Genomic DNA, 24,806 nt, shown 5'->3' with positions numbered 1-24,806 from the left:
ACAGTAAAATTAATTGATAATAACTCTAATTAGTTGTTATAATATATTTTTCCGAAATAGAGTATAATTTTTTATTAAAATCAAAATTAACTACTAAACAAATATCAAGATAATAAAAAGCAATTTGGGACACAGTCCATGAAATGTGTCTGCACCCTTTCTTTTTCTATTTTTTATTTTATTTTAAAAATATTATTTTTAAATAATTTATTTAATTAACTTGTATTAAAAGGTTAAAATTAATTAATACTTAAAATATACGAGTGTTTATTTAAAAAATACATTTTAAATAAAAATAAAAAACTTAATAAAATACTGCAACCTCTTGCAACGGCCGGCGTCAATCAATGCCAAATGGTTCCGAGTTAAAATATTTTTTAACTCTAATTCTATTTATTAAAGGTATTGAAACTAATTTATTGAACTCGAGTCATTTAAACACAGTAACTCGTAACTACCACCATATGATTTACGTACATTTCTTGTACCTATACCGTAAACTATAAAAATAAAAGTGCGGGTGTGTAAATGTCTGCAACTGTGTTAAAAATGGGGATCCATTCTGTCCCATGCAAATGCGTCGTGGGGACTGCGGAGTGGGGAGTGCATCGAAGTAGGTGTTTAAACCCCCAACCAACAATATGGGCCCCCTTTTTCAAGCACGTGTATGGGGAAAAATAAATGAATAGGAAATATTTACTTTGGCTTTGGAATTACGGACACTAAAAATTGAGAGTAGATAATCTCATGTATTAGTTAATATTATCATATATTTACCAAAAATATATATTATCATATCAGAAATCATAACTATATAAAGGTGAATCAATAATGATGACAAAAGGGAGATAAAAAATATTAAAATATATAATTTTAAAATTATCAGCGTTTATGACCATATTAATTAATGTTAAGCGAGGCTCACGAAATCACATTCGAGTTTACACCATAATATTTTTCCAACCTCTAGTCGAAGCCAAACTCTAAACTTTTAGAATATCTCATAATTCAGCGTGAGTGTTGTTCACTGTCCTATCCGATAGAAATAGCTGTGCGCTATATTTATTAATTTAACTGCTAGCATAAGAAATTGGTTTTTTTTTATCCCCCAAGATGCAAAGAAAGATAAAAGAAATCACGGAGGAGAGACAATCATTTATTATTATCATTATTAATTTCTAAATTTTGAAATTTTAGTTAGTAGTAGTTTGGTGGATGACGAGATGGCCCAAATTTAATGTATTCTTCCTCTAATTAATGGAGATGGTGAGCGATTGGGTAGTTGAAGGTTAAAACTTAAGAATGATTGAATTTATTTTTTGTTACTAAATTGAGGAAAATTCGTACACGGGCCATGTTCATACTTGTTATTAGGGGTGCTAAATGAACTGGGAGTCTTTGGCTCGGCTCGTGAAGACCTGAGCTTACATGTCTAAAATTGATTGTTGTCACCAGGCTCCAATTCAAAAGCTCGGCCTTAGAGTCTCTTAGGCTGGCCTAGTATATTATTATTATTATTGTTTCATTTAATGTTTTTTATACTACTTGTAATGACTCTCTCTTTCTCCTCATCCATTTCATCCCATTTTATTGGTTAAACAGAGTTTTTGAATGATTTTATTCTATATTATGCTATCTGGATATACATTAAATTTATGAATATTTATGAAATTACTAGTGTTGTTGCTTGTATATTCTGTTTGGATAAATTTTTGTTATATTATTTTTTTTAAACAGGCTAAGTCAGGCTTTTATTTTTTGAAAATAAACCAGGCCACAGGCCCGATAATTGTATGTATAACAAGTAACAGGTTTGATCATGCTAGCACATTTAAACACAGACTTAACCTTTTAAGACCAAAACTCGACTCGACTCGGCTCGACTTGTTAACACCCCTACTTATCATGCCCATGCCATACGTGATCTATTGATTTCAGCAAATCCTAAAAGGGACGTTTGGTTAAGGAGAAATTTTTTGAATACTAAGAAAATATAATTGAAAGGAAAATGGTTGGAAAGTGAATTTGGTAAAAAAATGTAAAAAAAGTTGTTTGGTTGGAAAAAATTTTACCGAGCAAATTAAGTAAGATTTATAAAGTCTAAGTTTGGTTTAAGGTAAAATATAGATGGGAAATAAGTGACAATTACGAAAATATCTTTGTTTTCCATTGATTTGGTTATTCATTTTTTGTGCCTTTCTGATCATAAGCGTTGGTCTTAATTGTATAGCTTGGTTTAGGATTTACAATTGTTGAACTTGTGCTGTCTAGTAACAGTGACTTCTCAAAGTTGTTCTGTGACTGCAAGGACTACATAGTTGCCACGTGTCAAGAAACAACTTGAGTGAGAAAATTGATGACCTTCTCCAGGATGGTGGCATCAGTTATGTGGAGTTTATGGTCGCATCAGTTGGCTTCTTTTCTGGTTGAGAACCCTTATATATTTGGTTGCTTTCAGAGGGTATAATGGTCTGGAATATTTTGTCAAAAAGTGATTTACCCGGCTATCCACAAAAAACTATATCCAACATCTCTTTCTAAACAGTGAAAAAAGCTAGCATTCGAAGACAATATTGAAAATGCTATGCAAATAGCATGGCTGGGGAATCTGAGTGAATCTGTTGAACCAAACAAGTGCAAAGTAGATTGCTTACTTCATTTGCATAGAAAAATCTTAAAAAACCGTAAACCAAACACCACCAAAAGAATGTGAAGGCACGAAGGGCCTCTGGTAGTTTGGTTGAAAACACAAGGGTGATTATGGAAAAAAAAAAAAATAGAACAAATTCTGATTTCTTGGCTTGGGAGAGGTGGCACCGTGTCGATGGGTATGGCCCACGCGGTTGATTCCGTTTGTGATGAATAGGATTTGAAAGGCCCCCCTCCACGAGGATTCAGACTGATAGTATAAATACAGAGCATTCGTATTGTAAAACTCAACTAATCTAACCAAAATTTAAGTGATAAATATAAAATATAATATATTAAGATTATATTATTTTAAAATATAAATATAAAGGGAGAGGATTTATTTATTCCAATCTAAATGTTATACCCAATCTTATTTAAAAGAAATTGAATCGCAATTTTATAAATATTTTTTTTAAATATTTTACTTAAAATTTTGATTTATTTATATTTATTTAGAACATCTTTTTATTATATCACAAGTGTAACTTAATTTTTTTATTTGGACATATGTTTTTAAATTTACTTTTTAATATATTCTGAGAAATTTATTTGAACATGTATTTAATATACTTTAATAATTTTGTATAAAGTTATATTTTAGATGTATTTTGGTGAAATTATTTTTTTTGTAAAAATTATAATAAAATAAAACAACATATTCAATTCAAATGGATTTAGATTGGACTTGATCGAATCAAATTTACACTTTAAACCAAACCAATTAGACAAAGTTATAAAAAAAATCAATTAAATCGAATTTATTAAATTTTATTTAAAATTAATCTAATCCAATTCATGGACATCTCGATGAAACTGATACTTAAAAAAAATTCTTGAGTATTTTAAAAATATCATATTCAACTCATTAAATTTTAACTGATAGTATAATTAATTTTTTCGTTGAAATAAATTTAAAATACTATACTATAAAACTTCAATTGAATTTCAATCTATATTTGAAGAAATTAAATTTTTTTAAGTGACTGTACTTTAAAAAATATAAAATCATATCCGTTAATTAAAAATACCTAAAATATAATACTAAATATATATATATATATACATGTATAATAAATAATAAAACTGATACAATTTACGCTATTTATTTTTTTTAATAAATAATAATTAATTAGTAAAATGCATTCTCGGCGAGGCAAATCCATACTAGAGAATATACCTGCCAAACCAAGTACAATACTTGTCTTCTGTCAAAGTCTTAAATGTTGAACATTTGAATCGTCAGTTAAAAGAACAATTGCCAGTTGCCCTGACCCCGCGTCCACTACTCTCTGTCTTGTCCCCATCTATGGGTGATCAATGCCCATTCACTTGCGCTACTCATTTTGGTTGGCTTTCTAGAATCTTGACGTAATGATACTAATTTTTTTTTAAAGGATTAATGTTTATAATTTTAAAGGATATACAGTTATATTATTTTAAGTGAAAAAAATACATAGATCATAAAATCATGGGAGGAGAGAGTAAGGGTTTTTTTTAATTTAAATTTTAAATAAAAAAAATACTATTTTTAACTAAAAGAATCATCTCTTAAAAGGACAATTTTTTTCCTTTTTTTAAATCATTATAGTTTTTCACTTCAAAGCCATGTTTGTTATGCAACTTTTTAAATATCTAAACCAAATTTTTATTAATCAATTAGTGTCCTTACACACATAATTCTCTTTTTAAATGCAGTTCTGTCATCGAAAAATATCATAATATGTGAACCTTGGGGTAGTTGATTGCCAAAAGTCTAGACGAAGGGACCAACATTAATGGATCACTTTTATTTTTATTTTTTGATCTGGAAGGAATTTTTAGTCTGATAGTATGTAAATAGAAAGTTCTTTCTGAGCCTGTTGTCATGATAACCCAAACAACCTTACTGAGGTAATTTTCAAGCCCGAAATTGACTGTTTAGACCTGTTTTGTATTTTCTTTTCTTTTTTCCCATATTTTTTTTGTTAATTTTCTATAAATTAAGACTTCTAATTAGGATTAGTAAACTTTAAACATGTTTTGTTCAGAATATTTCAATAACCAATATTAAATACAAATTTTTAAATTTTTTTTTATCAAACCTTGTGTTTGTTTATTTCACATATACTACATAAAAAAAATCATAGTAAAATCTGAAACAGTATCATCATTCATTGTAGACTTGATTTGAAATTTTTTAAATTGCTGCGAAAATCTATGGTTGCAGTCTCATCATTATACATGGTTAAAGATGAAAGTTATATTTACAAATTATTTTCGTTTATAACTTCTTACAATCATATTTTAACCGTTAATTTTCATGAATTAACGGTTATCATTCATTTTGAATTAATAATTAATTAATCAATTTGATTTGCGAAATTAATAATCGTTGATTGATGAAAATCAACAGTTAAGATATGATTATAATAGATTGTAAATGAAATAGGTTAAGTATAACCTTCCTCGTTATTAAATAGCTTATAATTAATCATGTACTACTTGCCAACTTAAAATCATATGTTATAATGTTATACATCATGCACACCTGATTAATAAGACTACATACCAATCTGTGTAACCTAAGATGTTTCGAATAGTAGCTGCGTTATGAGATTAATAAGAATTCATAATCACCCCCTACTCACAGTAACGATGCCCTTTTTTTTTTCATGAAATTTTTTAAAAAAAAAGAGCTCTTTTAATTGTTGAAATTGCCGTATGTACATTTCAATACGATATTCAAACTCATTGTTCTTCTTGAATCTCCATCTGGCAAGCAGAGTCAAGCAGCATACAAATTCCAGATAATTTCTTTTATGTTTCCCCGCTTCTATCCTTTAAGCAAATGAAAAAGCAACCCATACGCTGATTTTAGATATTTGCATCCAAATGCCAATGTTTAACCAATAACAGCGTACTGTCGGGCCTAAAATCCTAGGTAGTAGCAAGAAAAAATGTTTGGCTGAAGGATAAAATTTAAATGTTTTAATAAATATCGAATCACTTCTTTCACCACATAAATGCAATCTATCTCTCGTAACAAGCTTCTGAAATACCAAATTTTATCTTATGAATAAATTTTCATAGGCTTGCAACAATCCAGCAATGCTAAGAGGAAATATATAACAATCTATGGAGAATAAATGATATAGTAATGTTTTATGAGAAACTATGGTCCTTGTGGATAGCTGGTCTCCAAAATTGAATAATATGATTTAGTCCAGAGTGATATCAATCAAGAGAATGGTACAAAATATTTATACAAAAATAAAAGAGAATGGTACAAAATATTGTTATTTGTGAGAGCATGCCAGAAACACCCCACAGGCCAACAAGTGTCCTTACCTTTGCAACTGTAAGTCCAATGGGGCATGGACGATGTGGGGATCGTGTGGCAAAAACTCCCATTCTTCCACCTTCCAATCAACTAAATATAAATTCGATAACCTTGAACCAATATTCCCATTGATATTATCAAACAACTTTTTAATAATATTTTCAAAAAATTCACTTTCTCACCATATTCTTGAAAATCATCATGATATGTATCCCCTATCAAACGCACATAAGAGAATTTGGTATTCCATCAAAATACAAAAAATGAAAACTAAGATGATATTTTCATAATTATAATGAAAACATATCAATAATAAAAACATAAAACAAGCCAAACCCCTTCTAAGCTTACGATTCTCCTTTTATAGATTTTTTTCTAAGAGCAAGAGCATTTATGAAATAGAAAATTAAAATTAATTATGCTTAAAAATTTATCAGGTACAATAAAGACATCACTGCAGCTTGTCTTTCCATGTCAAGTAATTGCAAGAATTAAGCTTATTGTCCAAGACAGCAGAAGTTGACACCTTTTCTACATTAACATTACCATCGTGATCAATTCTATAGGAGACATCGAGTCCCTCCAAAATCAGGTGATAAATTACTTCCTTAGAATTTAGAGGATTCTGCTCTCTTTCATGGACAAAAGTTGTTTCATCTTGGTGCTCATCTACATCAGAAGTATTACCCAATAGTTCATCGTTTTCTTTCTTCAAGAGAGCATCACGAGGCCGATTTCGTTGACTCAATGACCTAATATCCCAAGAAAGGACCTGCTTTATCAAGCTTTGGAACTCAACAGGTGATGCGTAGAGTGTTTTCTTTCCCTGAAGCAGTAAGGGAGAATAATCACCCATATGATGTGTATAAGAGGAAGAAAAAGAAAACTGAGAATTGTAGCTAAAGAGAGATAACAAACCATGTGTTCAATAACAAACTCATTTTGCCATATACAACAACCAAATCACTTTCCCACTAGGTAAGGTCATCTATATGGATCAAACAAAGCCATTGTGTTCCGCAAAGAACCAATTTTTTAGAGAGGCCATTTATATCTAAATCATTTTTAATAGTTTCACCGAGTTTTTCTTGGTCTTCCTCTACCTCTAATTAATGATTTATCCCTCATCTGATCAACTCTAGTAACTGGGGATTCTATTGGTCTTCTTCTCACTCATATTACAATATAAGGTAATGAAAAAAAAAAAAAAAAGTTTACCATCAAATTGTAACATACTTGAGTTTAGAAGAAAAAGGTTGGAAATAATCTTGAACTAGAAAACATCACAAGTAGCATGAAATACTTGCAAGGCTAGTTAAGGAGCTAAAACAATAATTTAAAATAATATGCCACCAACTGAAATATAAGCCAGTAAAATCTGCACTAAACAATTAGGGTTAAGGTTAAACAAAAAGTAAGATTAATCAAAAGCTAAGACATAAAGGAAGTATGACGATCAATGAGGTCGGTGGTCTTTGCTCACCTTGCATGGAGGTGTACCTTCCCCTAATTTAAACTTTTATTTACAAAAGAGAAACTATCATAGCCCTACCTCTTTAATTTAAAATATGTACCCTGGAAAGCAGTTGAAGCCATGAAGGTTTAATTATATGATCAAGACCAATGGCGTGCATCTCTTCCAGATTCCAACCAGAGTTTCAAACAAGTGATTAATCAAGTCTTAATTAAGTTTTTAGTCCCTCCCTATATTTTCAGGCAATGTTCATTTTAGTCCTTGATTTTCTAATTTATTCAATTGAGTTACTTAATTTACCATTTCTTCTTAATGTAATCCATACCTTTAACTGTTATCCAAATTAAACAGTTAAGGGCATGCTTCGCTAATGTTGTGAATTTGTCGGGTTAAAAGAAAAGACTTTGTTGTACATGATGCACGTGCTCAATATTTAAAGTAAGTCGTTAACAACTCACTGCCATCATCCAGCAACTTTTGAGTGTTGAAGTGAAGTCCTCCGAAAAACTAACGGAAGCTACTGAAAGTAAGTTATCCTCCTGAAAAAATTCAATTTTTTTTCATAGAATGAGATAATCATTTACTAAACTTCTATAAAGAGATGTGGCAGAAAAGTATAGTACTATTCAGACATATTGCATTGCTGACTCTAATGGATCATTACCATCAACCAATTTGGCACTGCAGCTTCTGGGATGCTGTCACAATATGGTAAATAAGGCTTGACATCAAGCACTGGCTGTTCATGAGATTCAGAAAATAGGCATGATTCCTCATTAAAGCATCATGATTGCAGATTCATGAAAAGCATCAAATTCATATTTAAAGCAAATAAACAATAACCGAAGTGGCACATAATTCAAGTAAAGTTAGCATCAGTAGCAGAAAACGGAGACTTACAGTTCCATCAACCAGGTCCACACCAGAGAGTAAAATCATATTTCCCTCTACAGCCTCTACCTACAGAACATGGATAGATCAAAAGAAAGTTATGAAACTAGGAACATCATTTAATTTTTATTTCTTTGCAGATTATAAAGTTGAAATTCTAGGGATTGGATGGAAAAGCAAACCAAGAGAACATGAGAAAATATAATTCATTAATGAGACTCTGAATAGGTGTTATACAAAATACTCTTCTTTTTTCTTTTTCTTTTTTGAGGAGGGGAGTGGAGTTACAATACATTGGTTGAGTAAACTAAATGGAGGATGACCTAAGCGCTTATGATGAAGCCAAATCAAAGAATCAGCAGTTGATTGACCATGAGACATCAAGATGTGATCTGTTACTTTATTTGCGGGAGATTGTGACACCAGATAGTACAGCCCACCTTGCTCTTTAGCACTACCAATCGTCTTCCCCGTGGCAAGATCCTAAAAAACACAATGGGTAGGATAGAAGGTTACAGTACAATTCAAATCTTTTGTAATTTTATGAATAGAAAGAAGATTCGTGGAGAGTTTAGGAACATGAAGAACATCCTTAAGATGTAAGGACTGCTGTAAGTTTATGTCACCAGAACCCGCAACTGATGTATGAGAGCCATCAGCTACGGCTATTGTATGAGTTCCAATGGTAGGATGATAAGAAGTAAAAGAGTCAGCACAACAAGCATATGATCAGTAGCACCAGAATCAACAACCCAAGAATGTTTAAAATCATTACATGAAGAAATGAAAGAATAAGTTTTGGAGCTCATACCAGTCATAGTCAAAGTACTAGTATCAGATGGCTTACTCAAAGAATCAAGGAGGGTTCGGAGCCGTTCCAACTCATCTGGACGAAATGTAGAATTTATTTTAGAGGAAGTAAAATGCTGTTGACCATGCATCCTATCCATCTTTTCTAAGACAGTTTGTTTTCCATGGAGGCGAAAGCATAGATCCTTGATATGACCTGTTCTTTTACAATAAGAACACCATCGATCATCTCTCTTAGGTCCAGAAGATGCACCATCAGAAAACTTTGTAAAGGAACTCCTTTGAGAAGAGGCCATACAAACAATGTCCGATCAAAGTGGAGAGCACAGATCCAGAACCGGCTTGGAGAGACGATCAGAACCGTGGTGGTCCGCGGCCAAGAACCACCGTAACGCGCTGTCACGCGCCGGTGAAGCTGGCGGCGCGTGGTATTCACGCGCAGAGACAAGGGCGGCGCGTGGAGGTGCGTCTAACCTCCGATGGTGCTGGGTTTTTCAGGGCGGCGTCGTCCAGCAAGCTCTGCTGAGTCTGTGGCTGGTCGGAGTGAAAAATCCACCGGAAAAGTGCCCAAACGTGATGAACAGGTTCTGACCTTTGACGTTCGTTGGTTGCTGTACGAGAGATAAAGATAAGGAGGAAGAACAGTGATAATAGTGATCTGCTCGGTCCAAGAGGTCCCCGGAAAAAAATTTCCGGTGGCGGCTGATGGCAGCGATGGACGAAAAAGAAGAATAAAAGGTTTCGTAGGCGCGGAAGCAGAGCCCTCAGGATCGAGAGCTCTGATACCAACTTGAAAAAGGGTATTCTGATATATTATTAATTGTAAATAATCTGTATAAAGGGGTCTCTATTTATAGAGAATACTTGACCTAATTTTGACCTAATGGGCTTGGCCCAATACAACAAATAAATAACTAAATAATAACTAAATAATTATTATTTACAACATGTAACTATCCCATACTTTTTCCATCCATTTTTAAGTGAAATGACATGAGATAGTCACAAGTTTACACAAATCAGCGATGTTGTTAGCCATTGAAGTGCCTCAAAACGTAGTAGTTTTATGTTGGATATGCCGATCATGTGCGTTTTCCAAAAAAAGGGACGATTAAAAGTATTCAATAGTTTCTTGATAACACACCACATCATATGATGGGAAATTGAATTTAACCCTAATTATAATTTATATTTCTCAACATTCCTACATATTGAATCCGAACTTTGTTTTTTTTTGGAGGGGGGAGTTCATTTAATGCATATAACCATCATAAGCGCTGAAACTGAAAATATTTAATAAAAAAAATTGAATCACTTCTTTCACCACATAAATGCAATCTATCTTTACTTAAAATAAAATAAAATGCAATCTATCTCTCGTAACAAGCTTCTGAAATACCAAATTTTATCTTATGAATAAATTTGTCATAGGCTTGCAACAATCCAGCAATGCTAAGAGGAAATATATAACAATCTATGGAGAATAAATGATATAGTCATGTTTTATGAGAAATTACAGTCCTTGTGGTTAGCTGGTCTCCAAAATTGAATAATATGATTTAGTCCAGAGTGATATCAATCAAGAGAATGGTACAAAATATTGTTATTTGTGAGAGCATGCCAGAAACACCCCACAGGCCAACAAGTGTCCTTACCTTTGCAACTGTAAGTCCAATGGGGCATGGACGATGTGGGGATCGTGTGGCAAAAACTCCCATTCTTCCACCTTTCAGTCTTGGAACCCTCACCTACCCAACCACTGATCCGTATGAAAAGATTTAAAGGAAATAAAAAATGAGGCAAGAAGATGCCACATTGATTAGATATTAATGAACACTAGAGCCACACACCTTTGCCTTGAACTTTGAGTTAGATGGTTGCTTCCATAGCTTCTCAAGATCTGTATTTAAATGAAATACATATAGAACCCAAATATGAGAATATTCCGCTAGACCCTCAAGAGATGCTGGCGGAACACGAGTTGTATTAAAAACCAAACATGCTCTGGCAAGTGGTACAAGTAATGGTTGCCTTGGCGTCCCGTTCCTGTACTAATGTGAAGCAATGGTTCATGAATCATGAATGGGGTACTAAGCAAAGAATTTCATAAAGAAAAAGGCAAGATGTGCACAACTGGATGTGCAGTTTACCTAAGGACTAAACAGAGGAGGAATCCAATAGGAATTATCTACCTAAAGATGTACCTGAACATGAACTGAGTACTACTACGAAACCCCCAAAAAAGAAAAATAAAAAAATAAATTGATAACTATTATTAGTGGGGTTGTCCATAACCACCTTCTGAATCTAAAGTAAGAAAAGGGAGATTATGATTGTCACACAAACAAATAAATGAATAAATAAATAAATAAATAAATTGCTTGAATTGACAATTCTCGAAGATTAAAAATTTATCCACCTCCCACAAGCTGGCCTTTAATTATCAAATTTGAAATGTACAATTAAAGAGGATGAGCCGTGGACCAAAAAATCCGCGAAAGTTGCCCTTGCCCCTACCCCTACCCTCGCTAGTTGGGGTTTAACAAGGAGTGGAAATGTACAATTAATGAATAAACATTTTACCTGGTAGAAAAGCATGACTGGATGATACCAATGGGGGTCATGGGATAATAAGTTAGCTTTACATTTTCAGATTTAGGTTGCGTTAGTTCTTTTCTCAAGGCCTACAAATACATTAAGTAAATGAATCAGCCAAAGAATTAAGAAGAAAAAGAAATAAAATGAAAGCACAAACACTTGATGCAACAACGGACGATTGAAGACCCAGGAATGCATAAATTAGCATAGAGCCAAGTTAAGATAAAATAAATAAATAATAATAAAACAAAAAGAATTCAATTACCAATAAGACATGAGCCAATTAAAATCTATCTAACAGAGGTACGAGGTTAGAGTTGAGAGAGAGAAGCATGGTTACCTGTTGAGCCCTAATTCGGCCTTGCCTCTCAGAGGCGCATTTGTCCAATGAAGACTTGAGAGATGCCTCAAGCTCATGAATTTTGGAGTTCAAAGCATTCGATTTTCTCTTGAATATGTATGCTGCCAAATTCAACAGCAAGACGGGTGGTAAATTCAAAAAAAGAGGGATACGGAGACAAAAGAGAAAGAGACGAATGAATGAATGATTATGGTAATTATAATTGATAGAACATTAACATACCAGAGATGGAAATAGCAGCGAATATCAAGGTTATGCTCACTGTCAACCATTTTGCTTCTGAAATGTTACCACCCATCACCACCTTCACTCTCCAATTCTCAAAACCTCACTACACCAAACACTAAACCTTAACCTCCTCAAAATTCGGATTTTCTAATAATTTATATAAATTAAATTCACTAGTTATGCTTTCCAAAGTGATATATTCACTAGTTACTAATAAAACATGTTTAAATAAATTAAAGGTACCGGTGAATCTATTAAAATACTTTACTCAATAATGTCATATTATTGACCATGTCACTAGTTTCTATTAATAATTAGATGACAAATTTATAGAGAGAATTGATTTTTTTAAATTAAAAAAAGTAATAAATTATTGAAAAAATTATTAAGGAACAAAAGTTGCAAATTAACTTCATTTGCAATTAAGCCAAACTATTATTATAATTATTATTTCTTTACATTTTTTAATTTATACAAAAAATATTCAGATTATTTTTTTTTCAAAAAAATACTTTTAAAACATTTTCTAATTAAGTTTTTTTCTTTTATAAAAAAAATACAGGGTTTTATTTCTAACTTCTTTTAAAAAAAAAAAATTAATTCAAAGTATTTATCCTCATTATACATTCTTTCTATGGCGTTTCTCTGTGTTCGAAACGGCAACCGAGATCATCGGATCTATCTGAAGGGGCGAAGAACTATCATCTGGTTCGTGAATTCAGTGTCGATCAGATACATTGACACTCTTTTTGCTCTCCACATTGCAAATCCATTACACTCGTTGTCTTTTTCATTTTATTTTATTTTCCTCTTTCCGTCACTTCATTCTCCGTTTTCTTTTCTCTACTTCTATTTATTATATGATTTTTTAAGTTGATGCATTCTGACACTGTAAAACCTCATTTTAGTTTTTGGAAAATCAAACTTCGTCTAATCTTCTAGTTGTTCATTAAAACCTGAAAAGCCTATTTTTATTTGACTAGGTAGAAAATGGGAACTTCAAAAATTTTGAGATGAATGTCATTCAAGATTAGTCAGTACAACATGCATGTAAGAATGTTGAATGTGAAGTGGAGTGTGAGTGTGACTCATTTACACTTCACTCCGCAATTTTGATTAGTAGGAAATTGAATTGAAAAGTGATTTTGGACTCTATCAAGCGACAATTAGTGCAAATCAAAACATTTCTATTCTACTCACTCCATTTCGACTATCTATTTTTTTACATTTCGATTTTCCAAACGAGTATGACCTAAAACTAGAAGCAAAATTTTGCAGGAGATTGTTTCCAGCAGCACAAAAACACAGAAACTTCTGAAGTTCAACGTTTAGGCATGAGGAACAATTGTCCATTGGAGGGACCAATAGTCGAGGAGTTCACTTTTCATGCAGGATCAGCTCCCTTCAAGAGTTGTCATGCTTCTACCATTGTTGAGGTCATGGAGCACAAAAAATTATTTGCCCATGAAAAGAGATATTATGGTTTTTTTATTGGTATATGAAGTCAATACTTATGTAGTTTTATTTCTGCAGGTTGATAAGGATCATTTTTTGGTTGCCTATTTTGGAGGCACTTATGAGGGGGCACCTGATGTCAAAATATGGTTGCAGACTTACAAAGTAAATAAATACCGCTGTACCCTCATGTCTTTCAATTCATAGGAAAGTGGGCATTCTCAAACAGTTAAACTAATTTTGGTGTCTAATTTTGTCATGCAACCTGTAAAGAAACTTGGGATACACTACTCCAAAAGCTAGTTCAAAGGGTGGGAGTGTCCAAGGCCTTATAAACTCCACATTAGTTGCACATACAACCAATGTGGGACTATATATCTCAACACGCCTCCTCACGCAAGAGCCCTTTGGGCTAGAAGCGTGGAATTGCACAGGCCTAATTTTTGGTTTACCTTTTTGTGCTTTTTATTTTAATTCCACTTTAAAGTGGGGGGCGGTGAAGATCGAACTTGTGACCTTGTAGTCACTCAAGCTCTGATACCATGTAAAGAACCTTGGGATACACCACTCCAAAAGCTAGTTCAAAGGGTAAGAGTGCCCAAGGCCTTATAAACTCCACGTTAACTCTCCCAAAAATTTAAGCTGTTTGGTGGAGGCCAATGAATGTTTTTATTATATCTCTGACAGATTTATATTATATTATATCTAACAAATTTGTCACTTAACTCTCGTGCTTTTGGTATATTCTACTGCCAGGGTTATCCCAGCATAGTTTTCTTTTCTTTCTTTCTCTTTTTTACGTTGTGACACTAGTTGACTGCTTTGCCTATCAAAATCAGCATGACATAGGGAGTTTAGGTTTTGTCTTGCTGGTCAACTATTGAAATATTTTTTACTGTACAGTGCAGCTGAAATCAATTCATACAAGCACGTGGTAATGTAGTTATTAAATAATTTTACAATGTGCCTAAAAAATGTGGAGACAAATTTTGATTTCTAATCAGTCATAACTTATGTCTGTCTTCGTACCTTCGACATCTGTAGGAGAGGAATACTGAACTTTAAATTTTGAATGCTCCTTTAACTTTCTGAACACAAATTTGGTGGATAGAATGGCAGGTGGCAATCACCTGTAATTGCTGATGAAGAACCAAATGTTCCTATGTGGAACCCTGTACTGTTCAAACTTCCATCAGATGTGCTACTTCTGTTCTACAAGATAGGCCAAGAAGTTCAGAAGTAAAGTTTATTAACTTTTTGTCTTTTTACATCTATTTTTCTCCTGTGCAAGCTATCATTGCTGCAATGCTTTCATATATGGTAGTTGAGACCTATGAAGCACGGACACTTCTCCTTATTGAGGTGTTGGAGTGTTGAACATGCTTCCAACACCTCTGCGACATGTGTTGGACACTGTTTATCATGTGTCCTATTAAAAAATTATTTTTGGTCATCTCAGACACATATATGTCTGTATACCTGAAGGACATTGGTCTTAACAAATTTTTTCAAAAAATTAGCATTTTTTGGTTTCTCGGTTGCTAGTTTTATGGAGTCTTGTATGTTTAGGAGGATGGCTTCTACCATGGTGCTCAAGTGGTGCTGTGTCTGGACACGAGAGTGTTGACACTTGCGGGATTGAGTCTTGATTGGAAACTCTGGGGTTGAAGTTCTTGTGTTTAAGCATAGAAGAAAATGGATGTGAGATGTTGTAGTTTTTTATGACACGGGTGGTGTTTGTTCAAGTTGTTTATATAGCCGTGTCCTATATGTTGGCAATTATCTGTGTATGTGTCTGTGTCCGATTCCATATTTCATAGGTTGAGATAGCTAGGTTTCCCCTATCCACTTTAGCATACAATTATGAAACTTTTTGCCTCCAATTTCACTATCCTACATGTCATTGTAGACCTAAATGCATATTTGGGATTTCCATTGTAACTCTTTTTAGTGAACCTTTTTCTTCCAACTATTGTGGCCCTGTTTGTTTATATTTTTTTAAAGAGAAACTCTTTTTTAATCCAAAAAACATGTTTAAAGAATTTCATGATATCATCAGTTTCAAATAAGAACAGTTTATGTTTTTCTTCAAAGACAGAAAGAATAACTTTTGAAAAATGTGATATCTGTGCTTTTTTTTAAAGCTTTTCGAAACACACCCTATTCATTGCAGATTCATGAAAACACATGTATTTGTAAATTATGAATCAGTTTATTATGATATAACAGAGCATTTTATTATCCCTAGTGAAATTCATTAATGGTATTGACTTTGACTCCAGATAAAATTATGCTGTATAGAACATCATCAGCATTTTCTAATGTGTTACTATGTTAATGTCAATCCATGCTTTAATCTTGTTACTTCTCCTTAGTATAATCTAGGTAAGTAGGCAGTTAGTGTTGGGTATGACTCATACTTCACATCCAAGTAAGTAGGCCTGGTATTGTTATGGGTCTTTGACTTATTGTAATTTTTTCTTTTTCTTAGTAGTTTGGGCTTGGGCCCATGAATAGTTGTTGTTAGGGTTTTCTAAATCCTATTTATATTCCCTTGTAAACCGAGTGACTTGTAACGAGTGGCGGTGAAGTGAATATCAATATAGTACAGATAAGCTGGACATAGCCTACATTAAGTGAACCAGGGTAAATCACCGTGTCAATTTTCTCTCTCCCTTGTCGATTTGTGTGCTGTGCGATTGTCGATTTCCAACAGTTAGAATGATATATTCTTTGAATACTAGGAACAAAAAAGTTTCAGCAAGAAAGTTCGTCAGTATAAATAAAATTATTTCTTACTGGTAAGAGAAAAACTTGTGACTTTATATGGAAATACTTCCAGGATGACTAATATATTGGAAAGATGTATTAACTTTAATTTATAAATCATTGTAAATGGACCCCTGACCCTGAGTGTGAGTTGCAATGCTGCCATTAGATTGAAATTTTTGAATGGGGACTTTTATAATGAAGTTTTTTATCTCAGTAAGTCATAATACACCCCTCCTCTCTTATATATAAGACTTAAGGTAATTTTAAGTTTATTATCTGCCTACTTGCCATATGAGCAGAATGGGTTTGTTTAATTTCAGATGGAGTGGATTCATCAAACGCTCATATGATAAAGGCATTACTTGGACAGGGAGAGAACAACTTCCTCCTGGTATATTAGGACCTATTAAGAATAAGGTACTACAGAATCTTTCATTTTATTTTATCTTTAGCAAGAGGTTTGGAATTTATAGCTATATAAAATTTATTCTTTGCTAGTTCTGAATTTGATTACTATTTCTCAGCCCATTTTGCTAGAAAACGATCATTTACTTTGTGGATCATCTGTTGAAAGCTGGAACTCCTGGGGCGCCTGGGTGGAGGTTTTAACTGAACTCATCCCAGTTGATTGGTTGTTTCAGAGATGTGTTGAAATATTAGCTTGCTTACATTTATTGCTTCTTGTGTGCGATAGGTCACAACAGATTTTGGCAGGTCATGGAGCAAGTATGGCCCAATTTATGTTGAAAATGAACCTCTGAGTGTGATTCAACCAGTTCCTTATCAGACTGCAGATGGGAAATTACGTGTTTTACTACGATCCTCTGATGGCATTGGTAGAGTATGTATGTCAGAATCATCTGATGGTGGCAAGACTTGGGGATATGCAAAACCTACTCAGCTCCCTAACCCAAATTCAGGTCAATTTTTGCAAACCATATTACTTGCAGTTTTTGCTGCATAATTATGACAAGTGTATTTAACTGAACTGTAAGAACTAAGTTGATCATGGATTAGTTTAATTTTGAAGTTCTTTACTGCACCCTAACTATATCTTTTTTATTCTTTGCCTTAACTATTTCATGTACTAATGGCGTATCTCTCTGATTTCATTAACTAGGTATTGATGGGGTTAAGCTTAGAGATGGCCGTTTATTGCTTGCTTATAATACTACATCAAGGAGTATGCTTAAAGTTGCACTCTCTGAGGATGATGGTGATTCCTGGTCCGAGGCTCTCAAATTGGAGGGTACATTGGGAATGGAATTCTCGTATCCTGCTGTTATCCAGGCTAGTGATGGGCGAATTCATATTACCTATACATATAATAGGACACAAATTAAGGTACGAACTTAGATTTTTTTTTATGGTAGTTGCCTTTAAATTGTAGGTTTCAGTTATATTTTGAAAATAGTTGAATTTCTTTTAATGATTTAATCTGCAATTCCTTTCATACAATTCCTGATAATATCAACCCCCCACCCTCTTTTTTTATTTTGGCAGCACGTAGTTCTTCGGCCAAAGTGATGTGGAGTAAATTGTTATAAATAAGCAGAAACAACTAATCCTATATGTCTCTAATCATATGGCCTTTTCTATCATCAGTAGTTAGTTGTAAGCACATGAGCAACTACTAGGCATGGATACTCTTGGTTTATTACAAACTCCTAATTTCCAATTTGTATATTCGGTAACAAAGTGATGATACAGAGATAGCAATAGACATGGAAATAGTTGCAACTGTAAAATTTATTTTCGACAGTTTTATAGTTTGAAATTGACTCTCTGCCTAAGTTGTAGATATATTTGCTAATTAAAAAAAAGAAAAAAAGAACTGGCAAAAGATTTTAGCCAAAAGAAGAAAATAATCGCAAAAAATGCTGAAAAGACTTTGCGAATAGTGCATAACTTTCAGCAGGTCCAAAATTCAAAATCATACAGAGAAGGCCAACTTCGTTACAGATTTGCTACACCATACTGCTACTGAAACAAAATCAACCGAACAAGTTATGATTGGAATTTACCTACGCTCTCACAAGGGCTCTATTTAGGTATGAAGAATCCATTCTCTGTAATATGAAATAGAGATTTTATTTTTGAAATTATGATAATATTTTATTGTTTAATTATTATTAGATATGTGACTTTTATTGATGAACACTTCTCTTTTCTTCTGTTTTATTATTATTATTTTTGTTTTTATTAGTACTCTCAACTTAATTATTTTCAAATATAATGTTCAGATTCTTTATTGTTTATTCCTTCTTCTTTTTTTATCTGTTTTCAAATTTCAATTTCTTATTTTTTAGTGGGAGTGTTTTCAAATTTAAAATGAGTAGGTGTTGTATATAAATTAATTATTAATTACTTTTTTAATATATATTTTTAAGATTATATTTGAATTAAATATTAATTTTATATATCTCTTTTGTAATTTTAAATAATTTTCTTTCAAATATTTTTTAAATTTATGTATTTCAAAATTTTACTTAAATTTTAAAATACCTAAAATACCTTGAATAATAGATAGTTACTTCTTATTTTAGCCTATCTTGGTAGCTTATGGGTAAAATTTGACCCCCAAAACCGACCTTCGTCCGGTTCAAGTTTGTATGATTATTCTGTTTCTCATTTTACGTGGATATGTAGTTTAATATTTCTCCAATATCTTCCCTATGTCAAAAAGTAGTTTAAAACTTGGCTAGTCTTGTCCTCATTTTTCAAAGTTATCTATTTTCACATTATTAAAACTAAATATGATGGTTACTCATCTACTCTTGTATAATAAAATAAATAAAATTTTAATTTTTTAAAGTGAGATAATTTTTTATGATATTCTCTCATTTCTTAAGACGCATCAGATTATCTTATTTTTTCTATTTTTTTAAAATTCTTAAATTATTAATTATATTTAATCTCAAAGTTATTATAATTATAAGGGATAAATGATAATAGGATAGGATATCGTGTTTATTTTTTTATTTATATTTAAAATACACGCACGAGAAAGTGTGGAAATCTCTTCCAACGTTTGTACAAACAAGAAAAAATGTAATTAGTTAGTAAGCATAAAAAATGGTACTTTTTCGATGATAAAAAATAGGGTTGAAGATTAACGAATTTTCTTATTTTAATTGTATTAACCCAACCTTGATGATAAGTAGTATGCAAATATAACTTGACAGCACATAGTACCATGAAACAACGTCGTGGGGACATTGATTTAAATGAACGGCAGATGATGACATTTGAACAATTCGAGGGTTGATATTCAGTCAACTCCCTAACTCAACACAACAAATGAGTCCCATGTCGTACATAGTTTGCGTTGCAGAGTGCACAGTGGAAGTGGAAGTGTGGAACAATGTCTCAGTTCTCTTCCTTTGTCCATTTGGTGTTCTTAATCTCTATTATCATTCATAGAGCTTACTCATTTTCTTGGTATGGATGCGCCTTACCTCTTTCACAGTGTCTGTGCACTGTTTGCTTTATCTATTTCATATATTTATTCCCCAGGGATCAATATTTTACCTTCTTTGGTTTAAGTATATAATTCTTTTTATGTTGATGCATTTTGCTCAAATGGGAAGTCAATAAACTCTGTGGGAGTCTGAGTTTTTCAATCTTCTAGTAATGATCTAAAATGAAGTTGCAAACTTCTGCAGGGGAAACTCCACAAGCTCAGTAGCAGGTAGTTTAGGCAATAACAACAACGGCTACATAAAAGGGTCTGTTGTGGAGGAATTCACTTTTCCTGCAAAGTCAGCTCCCTTCAATAGTTGCCATGCTTCTACCATTGTTGAGGTCGTAAATTACAAAGAAGTTTTTGGTTTGTCACCTTTTTTTTTTCAAAGTAAATATTGGGTTTTTGTTATCAAGTACACTAGGTTATTATATATTTTGATTTCATCAGGTTGGGAAGGATCACTTTTTGGTTGCCTATTATGGGGGCACATCGGAGGGGGCACCTGATGTCAAAATATGGTTGCAGACTTACAAGGTAGATATAAATAGTTAAATCTACCATATATATAGTTAAATACAATGCTATATTGCCAATTTGCCACCTGTCTTTTTATTCACGGGAGATTGGGCATACTTACGCAGTCATAGTAATTTTGATGTCTAATTTGAATCCTAAACCGCATGCTTTTTGCAAATTTTCCTGGTCTAGTTTTCTTTCTTCGTCTGCCTAAAGTGCAGGTGTGACATGTAGATTGCTCTTGCAAAGCACATTTATTGACATACTAGGAGTAGGAGGATCTAATCGGTTGTCATCAATGGAAATGCATCTCCCTGTAGAACTGAAATTAATAATTTTATTTACTTCTTTTGTTTATTTACAGAAATAAAAAAATGTAGCATGGGAAGTACATAAATTTCACAAGTGGCTAACATGCGAAGTGTGAATAATTTGATTTCAAGTCAGTAATCATCCTTGTATCATAATTGTTTCCTGTTCCTATCTTTGGAGTTTGAAACTTTTGAGGGAGGGACTGTTACTTAGCTCTAAAGTTTTGACTGTTCGTTTTACTTTGTGAATGTGAATTTGGTTTGCAGAATAGCAGATGGCAATCACCTGTAATTGTTGATGAAGAACCAAATGTTCCTATGTGGAACCCTGCAATGTTCAAACTACCATCAAATGTGTTACTGATGTTCTACAGAATAGGCCTAGATGTTCAAAAGTAAAGTTTCGAACCTTACTATCTTCTTTTGTATATAGCTTGCATATATATATATATACATATATATATATGGGACAGGATCCGTTTACAAACTTTTTTGAATTTTTTTACAATTTACATTGTATTCTCCCGGGAGAACATAGTGTAGTTTGTAAAAGTTTGTATTCTCCCGGGAGAATATAGTGTAGTTTGTAAACAAAAAAGTTTGTAAATATAACCTGCCCATATATATATATATATATATATATATATATATATATATATATATAAAAACATAAACCTTTTTTTTTTTTTAAAAGTGACATGTTTTTTGATGTATGGACAGCAGGAGATTACTTTCTCCAGCAACAGGAGAAAGTATTTCCCCTTATATATATGGATTTAATGTTTCTACAGTGAATGTAGATAATTTATTTACATTCGCTCCCAAAACGATGTCGTTTTGAGTTGAAAAATTAAAAAATTATAATAAAAAAGACTATTATAACCCTGAAATAAGTTTAATTATAAAAATACATTGATTTCTGCCTTAAAACGACGTCGTTTTAAGCTCAATGTAGATAAGTTATCTACATTACTTATCTACATTGACTGTAGAAAAAGCAAAATTTGATGTTTCTTATATTGTAGGAGATAAAATTATCTCCTATACACACATAAAAGTATGGAGGCCCACATGTGGAGAGAAGACAGAGAAAAAGAAAATATAAGTCTCACCCACTTTTATGTGTATAGGAGATAAAATTCTTTTGGAATAAAGCAATTGGGGATCAATATGAACCTAATTATTCCTAAGGAGTAACATGACAATTGAAAGGAGGGAAACAATTATCATTACATCACCCCATCTTGATCTTCGATAGAAAAATAACTTGGGGGAATAATTGCTTCACTCACCACGAAACCTGTTCCTAATCAAACTAGCGTACTTACCATGTCAATTGTGCTATTTTTTCTTCTTTTTCTTTTTTCTCAAAATTTTGGTGCTCCCTGTTGCACCTATGTCCTGCACAATGAGAGGTGGTCCTCAATTTCCTTAAAATACTCTTCCTTGTAAAAGGGAAAGTGGTCTGTCTCAGGTCTATGGTAAAATGCCAAAAGATTCTGTTTAAGTGTATGCATTATTGTATGCAATTATAGGACCATTTCTCAACTGTTTCATTATTCTCCAAATCTACCTAACGTATTGTACTTCTAGATTCATTTTTAGAGATAACACATGGAATATGATCTCCAACTATGTCATTTTGATTGTAATTTCCATGAGTACTTTTATACATTCTTATGGTTATGACTGTGAAGGTTGCCGGTTCAACAATGAAAGTTAGAAGAAAAGCGCATTGTAATACCCTAAGTGAAATCCATGTAATAATATTAAGTAGTTTTCAGCTAGACATAGCATCATACAATATGGAGTATCTACATTCCCAAATGTGATAATCCATTAACTGAGATCCATGTTTAGGTACTCAATATCCCTCCTTAGTAAAATATAGGTAACCTTCAATTGGCATTAATTTTTGAGTAATAGACATGGCACAAATATCTTTAGGAAATGCTTATTTTTCCATTATTTAAAGACATAATGATTTGTAATCAAGAAACAGGAAATATCATTATACTGAAATCTATGTTTTATAGCAAATAATTGTTTAAAATGTGATGAAACAAGTTCAGGATTCATTTTATATAATATCCCAAAGAGTTTTAGCCGTGCCTTCTAAAATTGAAATGTTTCAAAGAGGCCTTCTGTATTGAACTAAGTTGTTTATCTTAATCAGCCATGGTAGTCATCGCACTCCAATGTGTAGGACTCTACTTAATTTGAAACGTATGAGAAGAACTAGCTTATTTAATTTCAGATGGAGTGGATTCATGAAACGCTCATATGATAAAGGAATTACCTGGACAGAAAGAGAACAACTTCCTCCTGGTATATTAGGACCTATAAAGAATAAGGTGAAACAAAAGCCACTGAATGGTATTTTGTCTTTAGCTTGGTGTTTGTAATTCATAGTCAGGAAAAATTTATGTTCTATGTACTGAATTCACTTACTGTTTTTCAGGCTCTCTTGCTGAAAAATGGTGACTTACTTTGTGGATCTTCTGTTGAAAGCTGGAACTCCTGGGGATCATGGGCAGAGGTTTCTATTAGAACTGATCTTAATCATGCAAATAACCTTGTTCAGCTGGTTTAAGTTCTATAGCTTGTTGCATGGGAACAGGTTACAACAGATTTTGGCAAGACATGGAGAAAGTATGGCCCAATTCACATTGAGAATAAGCCTCTTGGTGTAATTCAACCAGTACCATACCAAACTGCAAAGGGGACACTGCGTGTTTTGCTTCGATCTTTTACTGGCCTTGGTAGAGTTTATGTGTCAGAATCCTTTGATGGTGGCAAAACTTGGGGGTATGCAAAGCCTACACAGCTCCCCAACCCAAACTCAGGTTAATTTTCCAAACTATTTATGTTCCTTGCATTATATCCAGGCAGTTATCATGACCGTATTATATTGGAAGGCAAGAACAAAGTTGATCTTGAATTGCTTTACTTTTGAAGTTGTTAACTAAGTTTTTCTTGCTTGTTATGTGCTACACATGCATTTCATTTCCTCATGCATTAGTGGCTTACCTCAGAAATATCTTGTTATATTAGGTATTGATGAAGTTAAGCTGAGAGATGGCCGTCTATTGCTTGCTTATAATACAATTTCAAGGGGTGTGCTTAAACTTGCCCTCTCAGAGGATGATGGTGATTCCTGGCATGAGGCACTTACATTGGAGGATACCTTGGGAATGGAATTCTCATATCCTGCTGTTATCCAAGCTAGTGATGGGCGAGTACATGTCACCTATACATATAATAGGACACAAATAAAGGTACAGGCACTTTATTCTGCAATGTCCTGGCGTGTATTTCTTGATATGACTAACCTCCTATCCTTATTTTTATTTGGACAGCACGTTGTTGTTACTTGTTAGGCTAAGGTGATGCAGCTAGGCCAAATTTTTTCAGATAGGTAAGCAGAAAAAGCAAGTACTTCATGTCTCCAAAACGTATGGCCTTTTCCTATCAGCAATTACGGATAAATAACGCAATTACTTCTAGGGAGTTTGCAGGAGTAATAACTTGACATGTAATTTTTTTGCTGTGTTTGATGCTGATTAGAACATGTAGAGGACGATGCCCTTCACAAAAAAATTTAGATAGGATCATAAAAATAATCTTGCTTCGGTTTGGTCCAAGAGATTGCGTATTTATATCTCTGCTCTGTTTCTAGTAGACTCTCTCAACACACACGGGCTTACCAAAAGTGCTGGAGTTTATTTTTGTATGAGAATCCACCAATACGAATAAAAGGCCTCGTTTATGAATTGGGCCTAAGCCCACAGATTGAGTCTAATTTAGGGGATAAATAAAAACAAAGGGAAAAAAAATCAGAAGTTTGTGGTTGACCCCAAAATTCAACGCCCAAAGAGAAAAAGAAGTAAAAAATAAAAAATAAAAAATCCTCG

General features: G+C 33.0%; 3 protein-coding genes across 3 annotated transcripts; 2 read left to right on the top strand and 1 right to left on the bottom strand.

Annotated features, from left to right (window-relative positions):
- Positions 1-6,434: 6,434 nt before the first annotated feature.
- On the bottom strand, positions 6,435-12,481 carry LOC133293010 (uncharacterized). The gene is made up of 9 exons (XM_061491522.1): positions 12,367-12,481; positions 12,124-12,245; positions 11,769-11,869; positions 11,036-11,231; positions 10,841-10,933; positions 8,385-8,444; positions 8,149-8,223; positions 7,943-8,023; positions 6,435-6,836 (listed from the first exon to the last, which is right to left on the bottom strand). The coding sequence occupies exons 1-9, from the start codon at positions 12,440-12,442 to the stop codon at positions 6,462-6,464; spliced, it is 1,179 nt and encodes a 392-aa protein (XP_061347506.1). The 5' UTR covers positions 12,443-12,481; the 3' UTR covers positions 6,435-6,461.
- A 1,225-nt stretch (positions 12,482-13,706) lies between these two features.
- On the top strand, positions 13,707-17,360 carry LOC133293047 (uncharacterized). The gene is made up of 5 exons (XM_061491559.1): positions 13,707-13,808; positions 13,906-13,992; positions 14,939-15,066; positions 16,920-17,016; positions 17,124-17,360. The coding sequence occupies exons 1-5, from the start codon at positions 13,707-13,709 to the stop codon at positions 17,358-17,360; spliced, it is 651 nt and encodes a 216-aa protein (XP_061347543.1).
- LOC133293007 (uncharacterized) lies at positions 17,126-24,528 on the top strand. Its single transcript, XM_061491518.1, has 11 exons — positions 17,126-17,201; positions 17,294-17,519; positions 17,720-17,943; positions 20,265-20,403; positions 20,513-20,599; positions 21,160-21,287; positions 23,150-23,246; positions 23,354-23,431; positions 23,513-23,738; positions 23,947-24,170; positions 24,252-24,528. The coding sequence occupies exons 2-11, from the start codon at positions 17,394-17,396 to the stop codon at positions 24,270-24,272; spliced, it is 1,350 nt and encodes a 449-aa protein (XP_061347502.1). The 5' UTR covers positions 17,126-17,201; positions 17,294-17,393; the 3' UTR covers positions 24,273-24,528.
- The last annotated feature ends 278 nt before the right edge of the window (positions 24,529-24,806 follow it).

Source organism: Gastrolobium bilobum, unplaced genomic scaffold (genome assembly GCF_033153095.1).
Source record: "Gastrolobium bilobum isolate Gb01-03AN ecotype WA unplaced genomic scaffold, APGP_CSIRO_Gbil_v1 utg3588, whole genome shotgun sequence".
Taxonomy (NCBI): Eukaryota; Viridiplantae; Streptophyta; class Magnoliopsida; order Fabales; family Fabaceae; genus Gastrolobium; species Gastrolobium bilobum.
The sequence above is the reverse complement of the archived record's forward strand: the minus strand, read 5'-3'. Positions and strand labels throughout refer to the sequence as shown.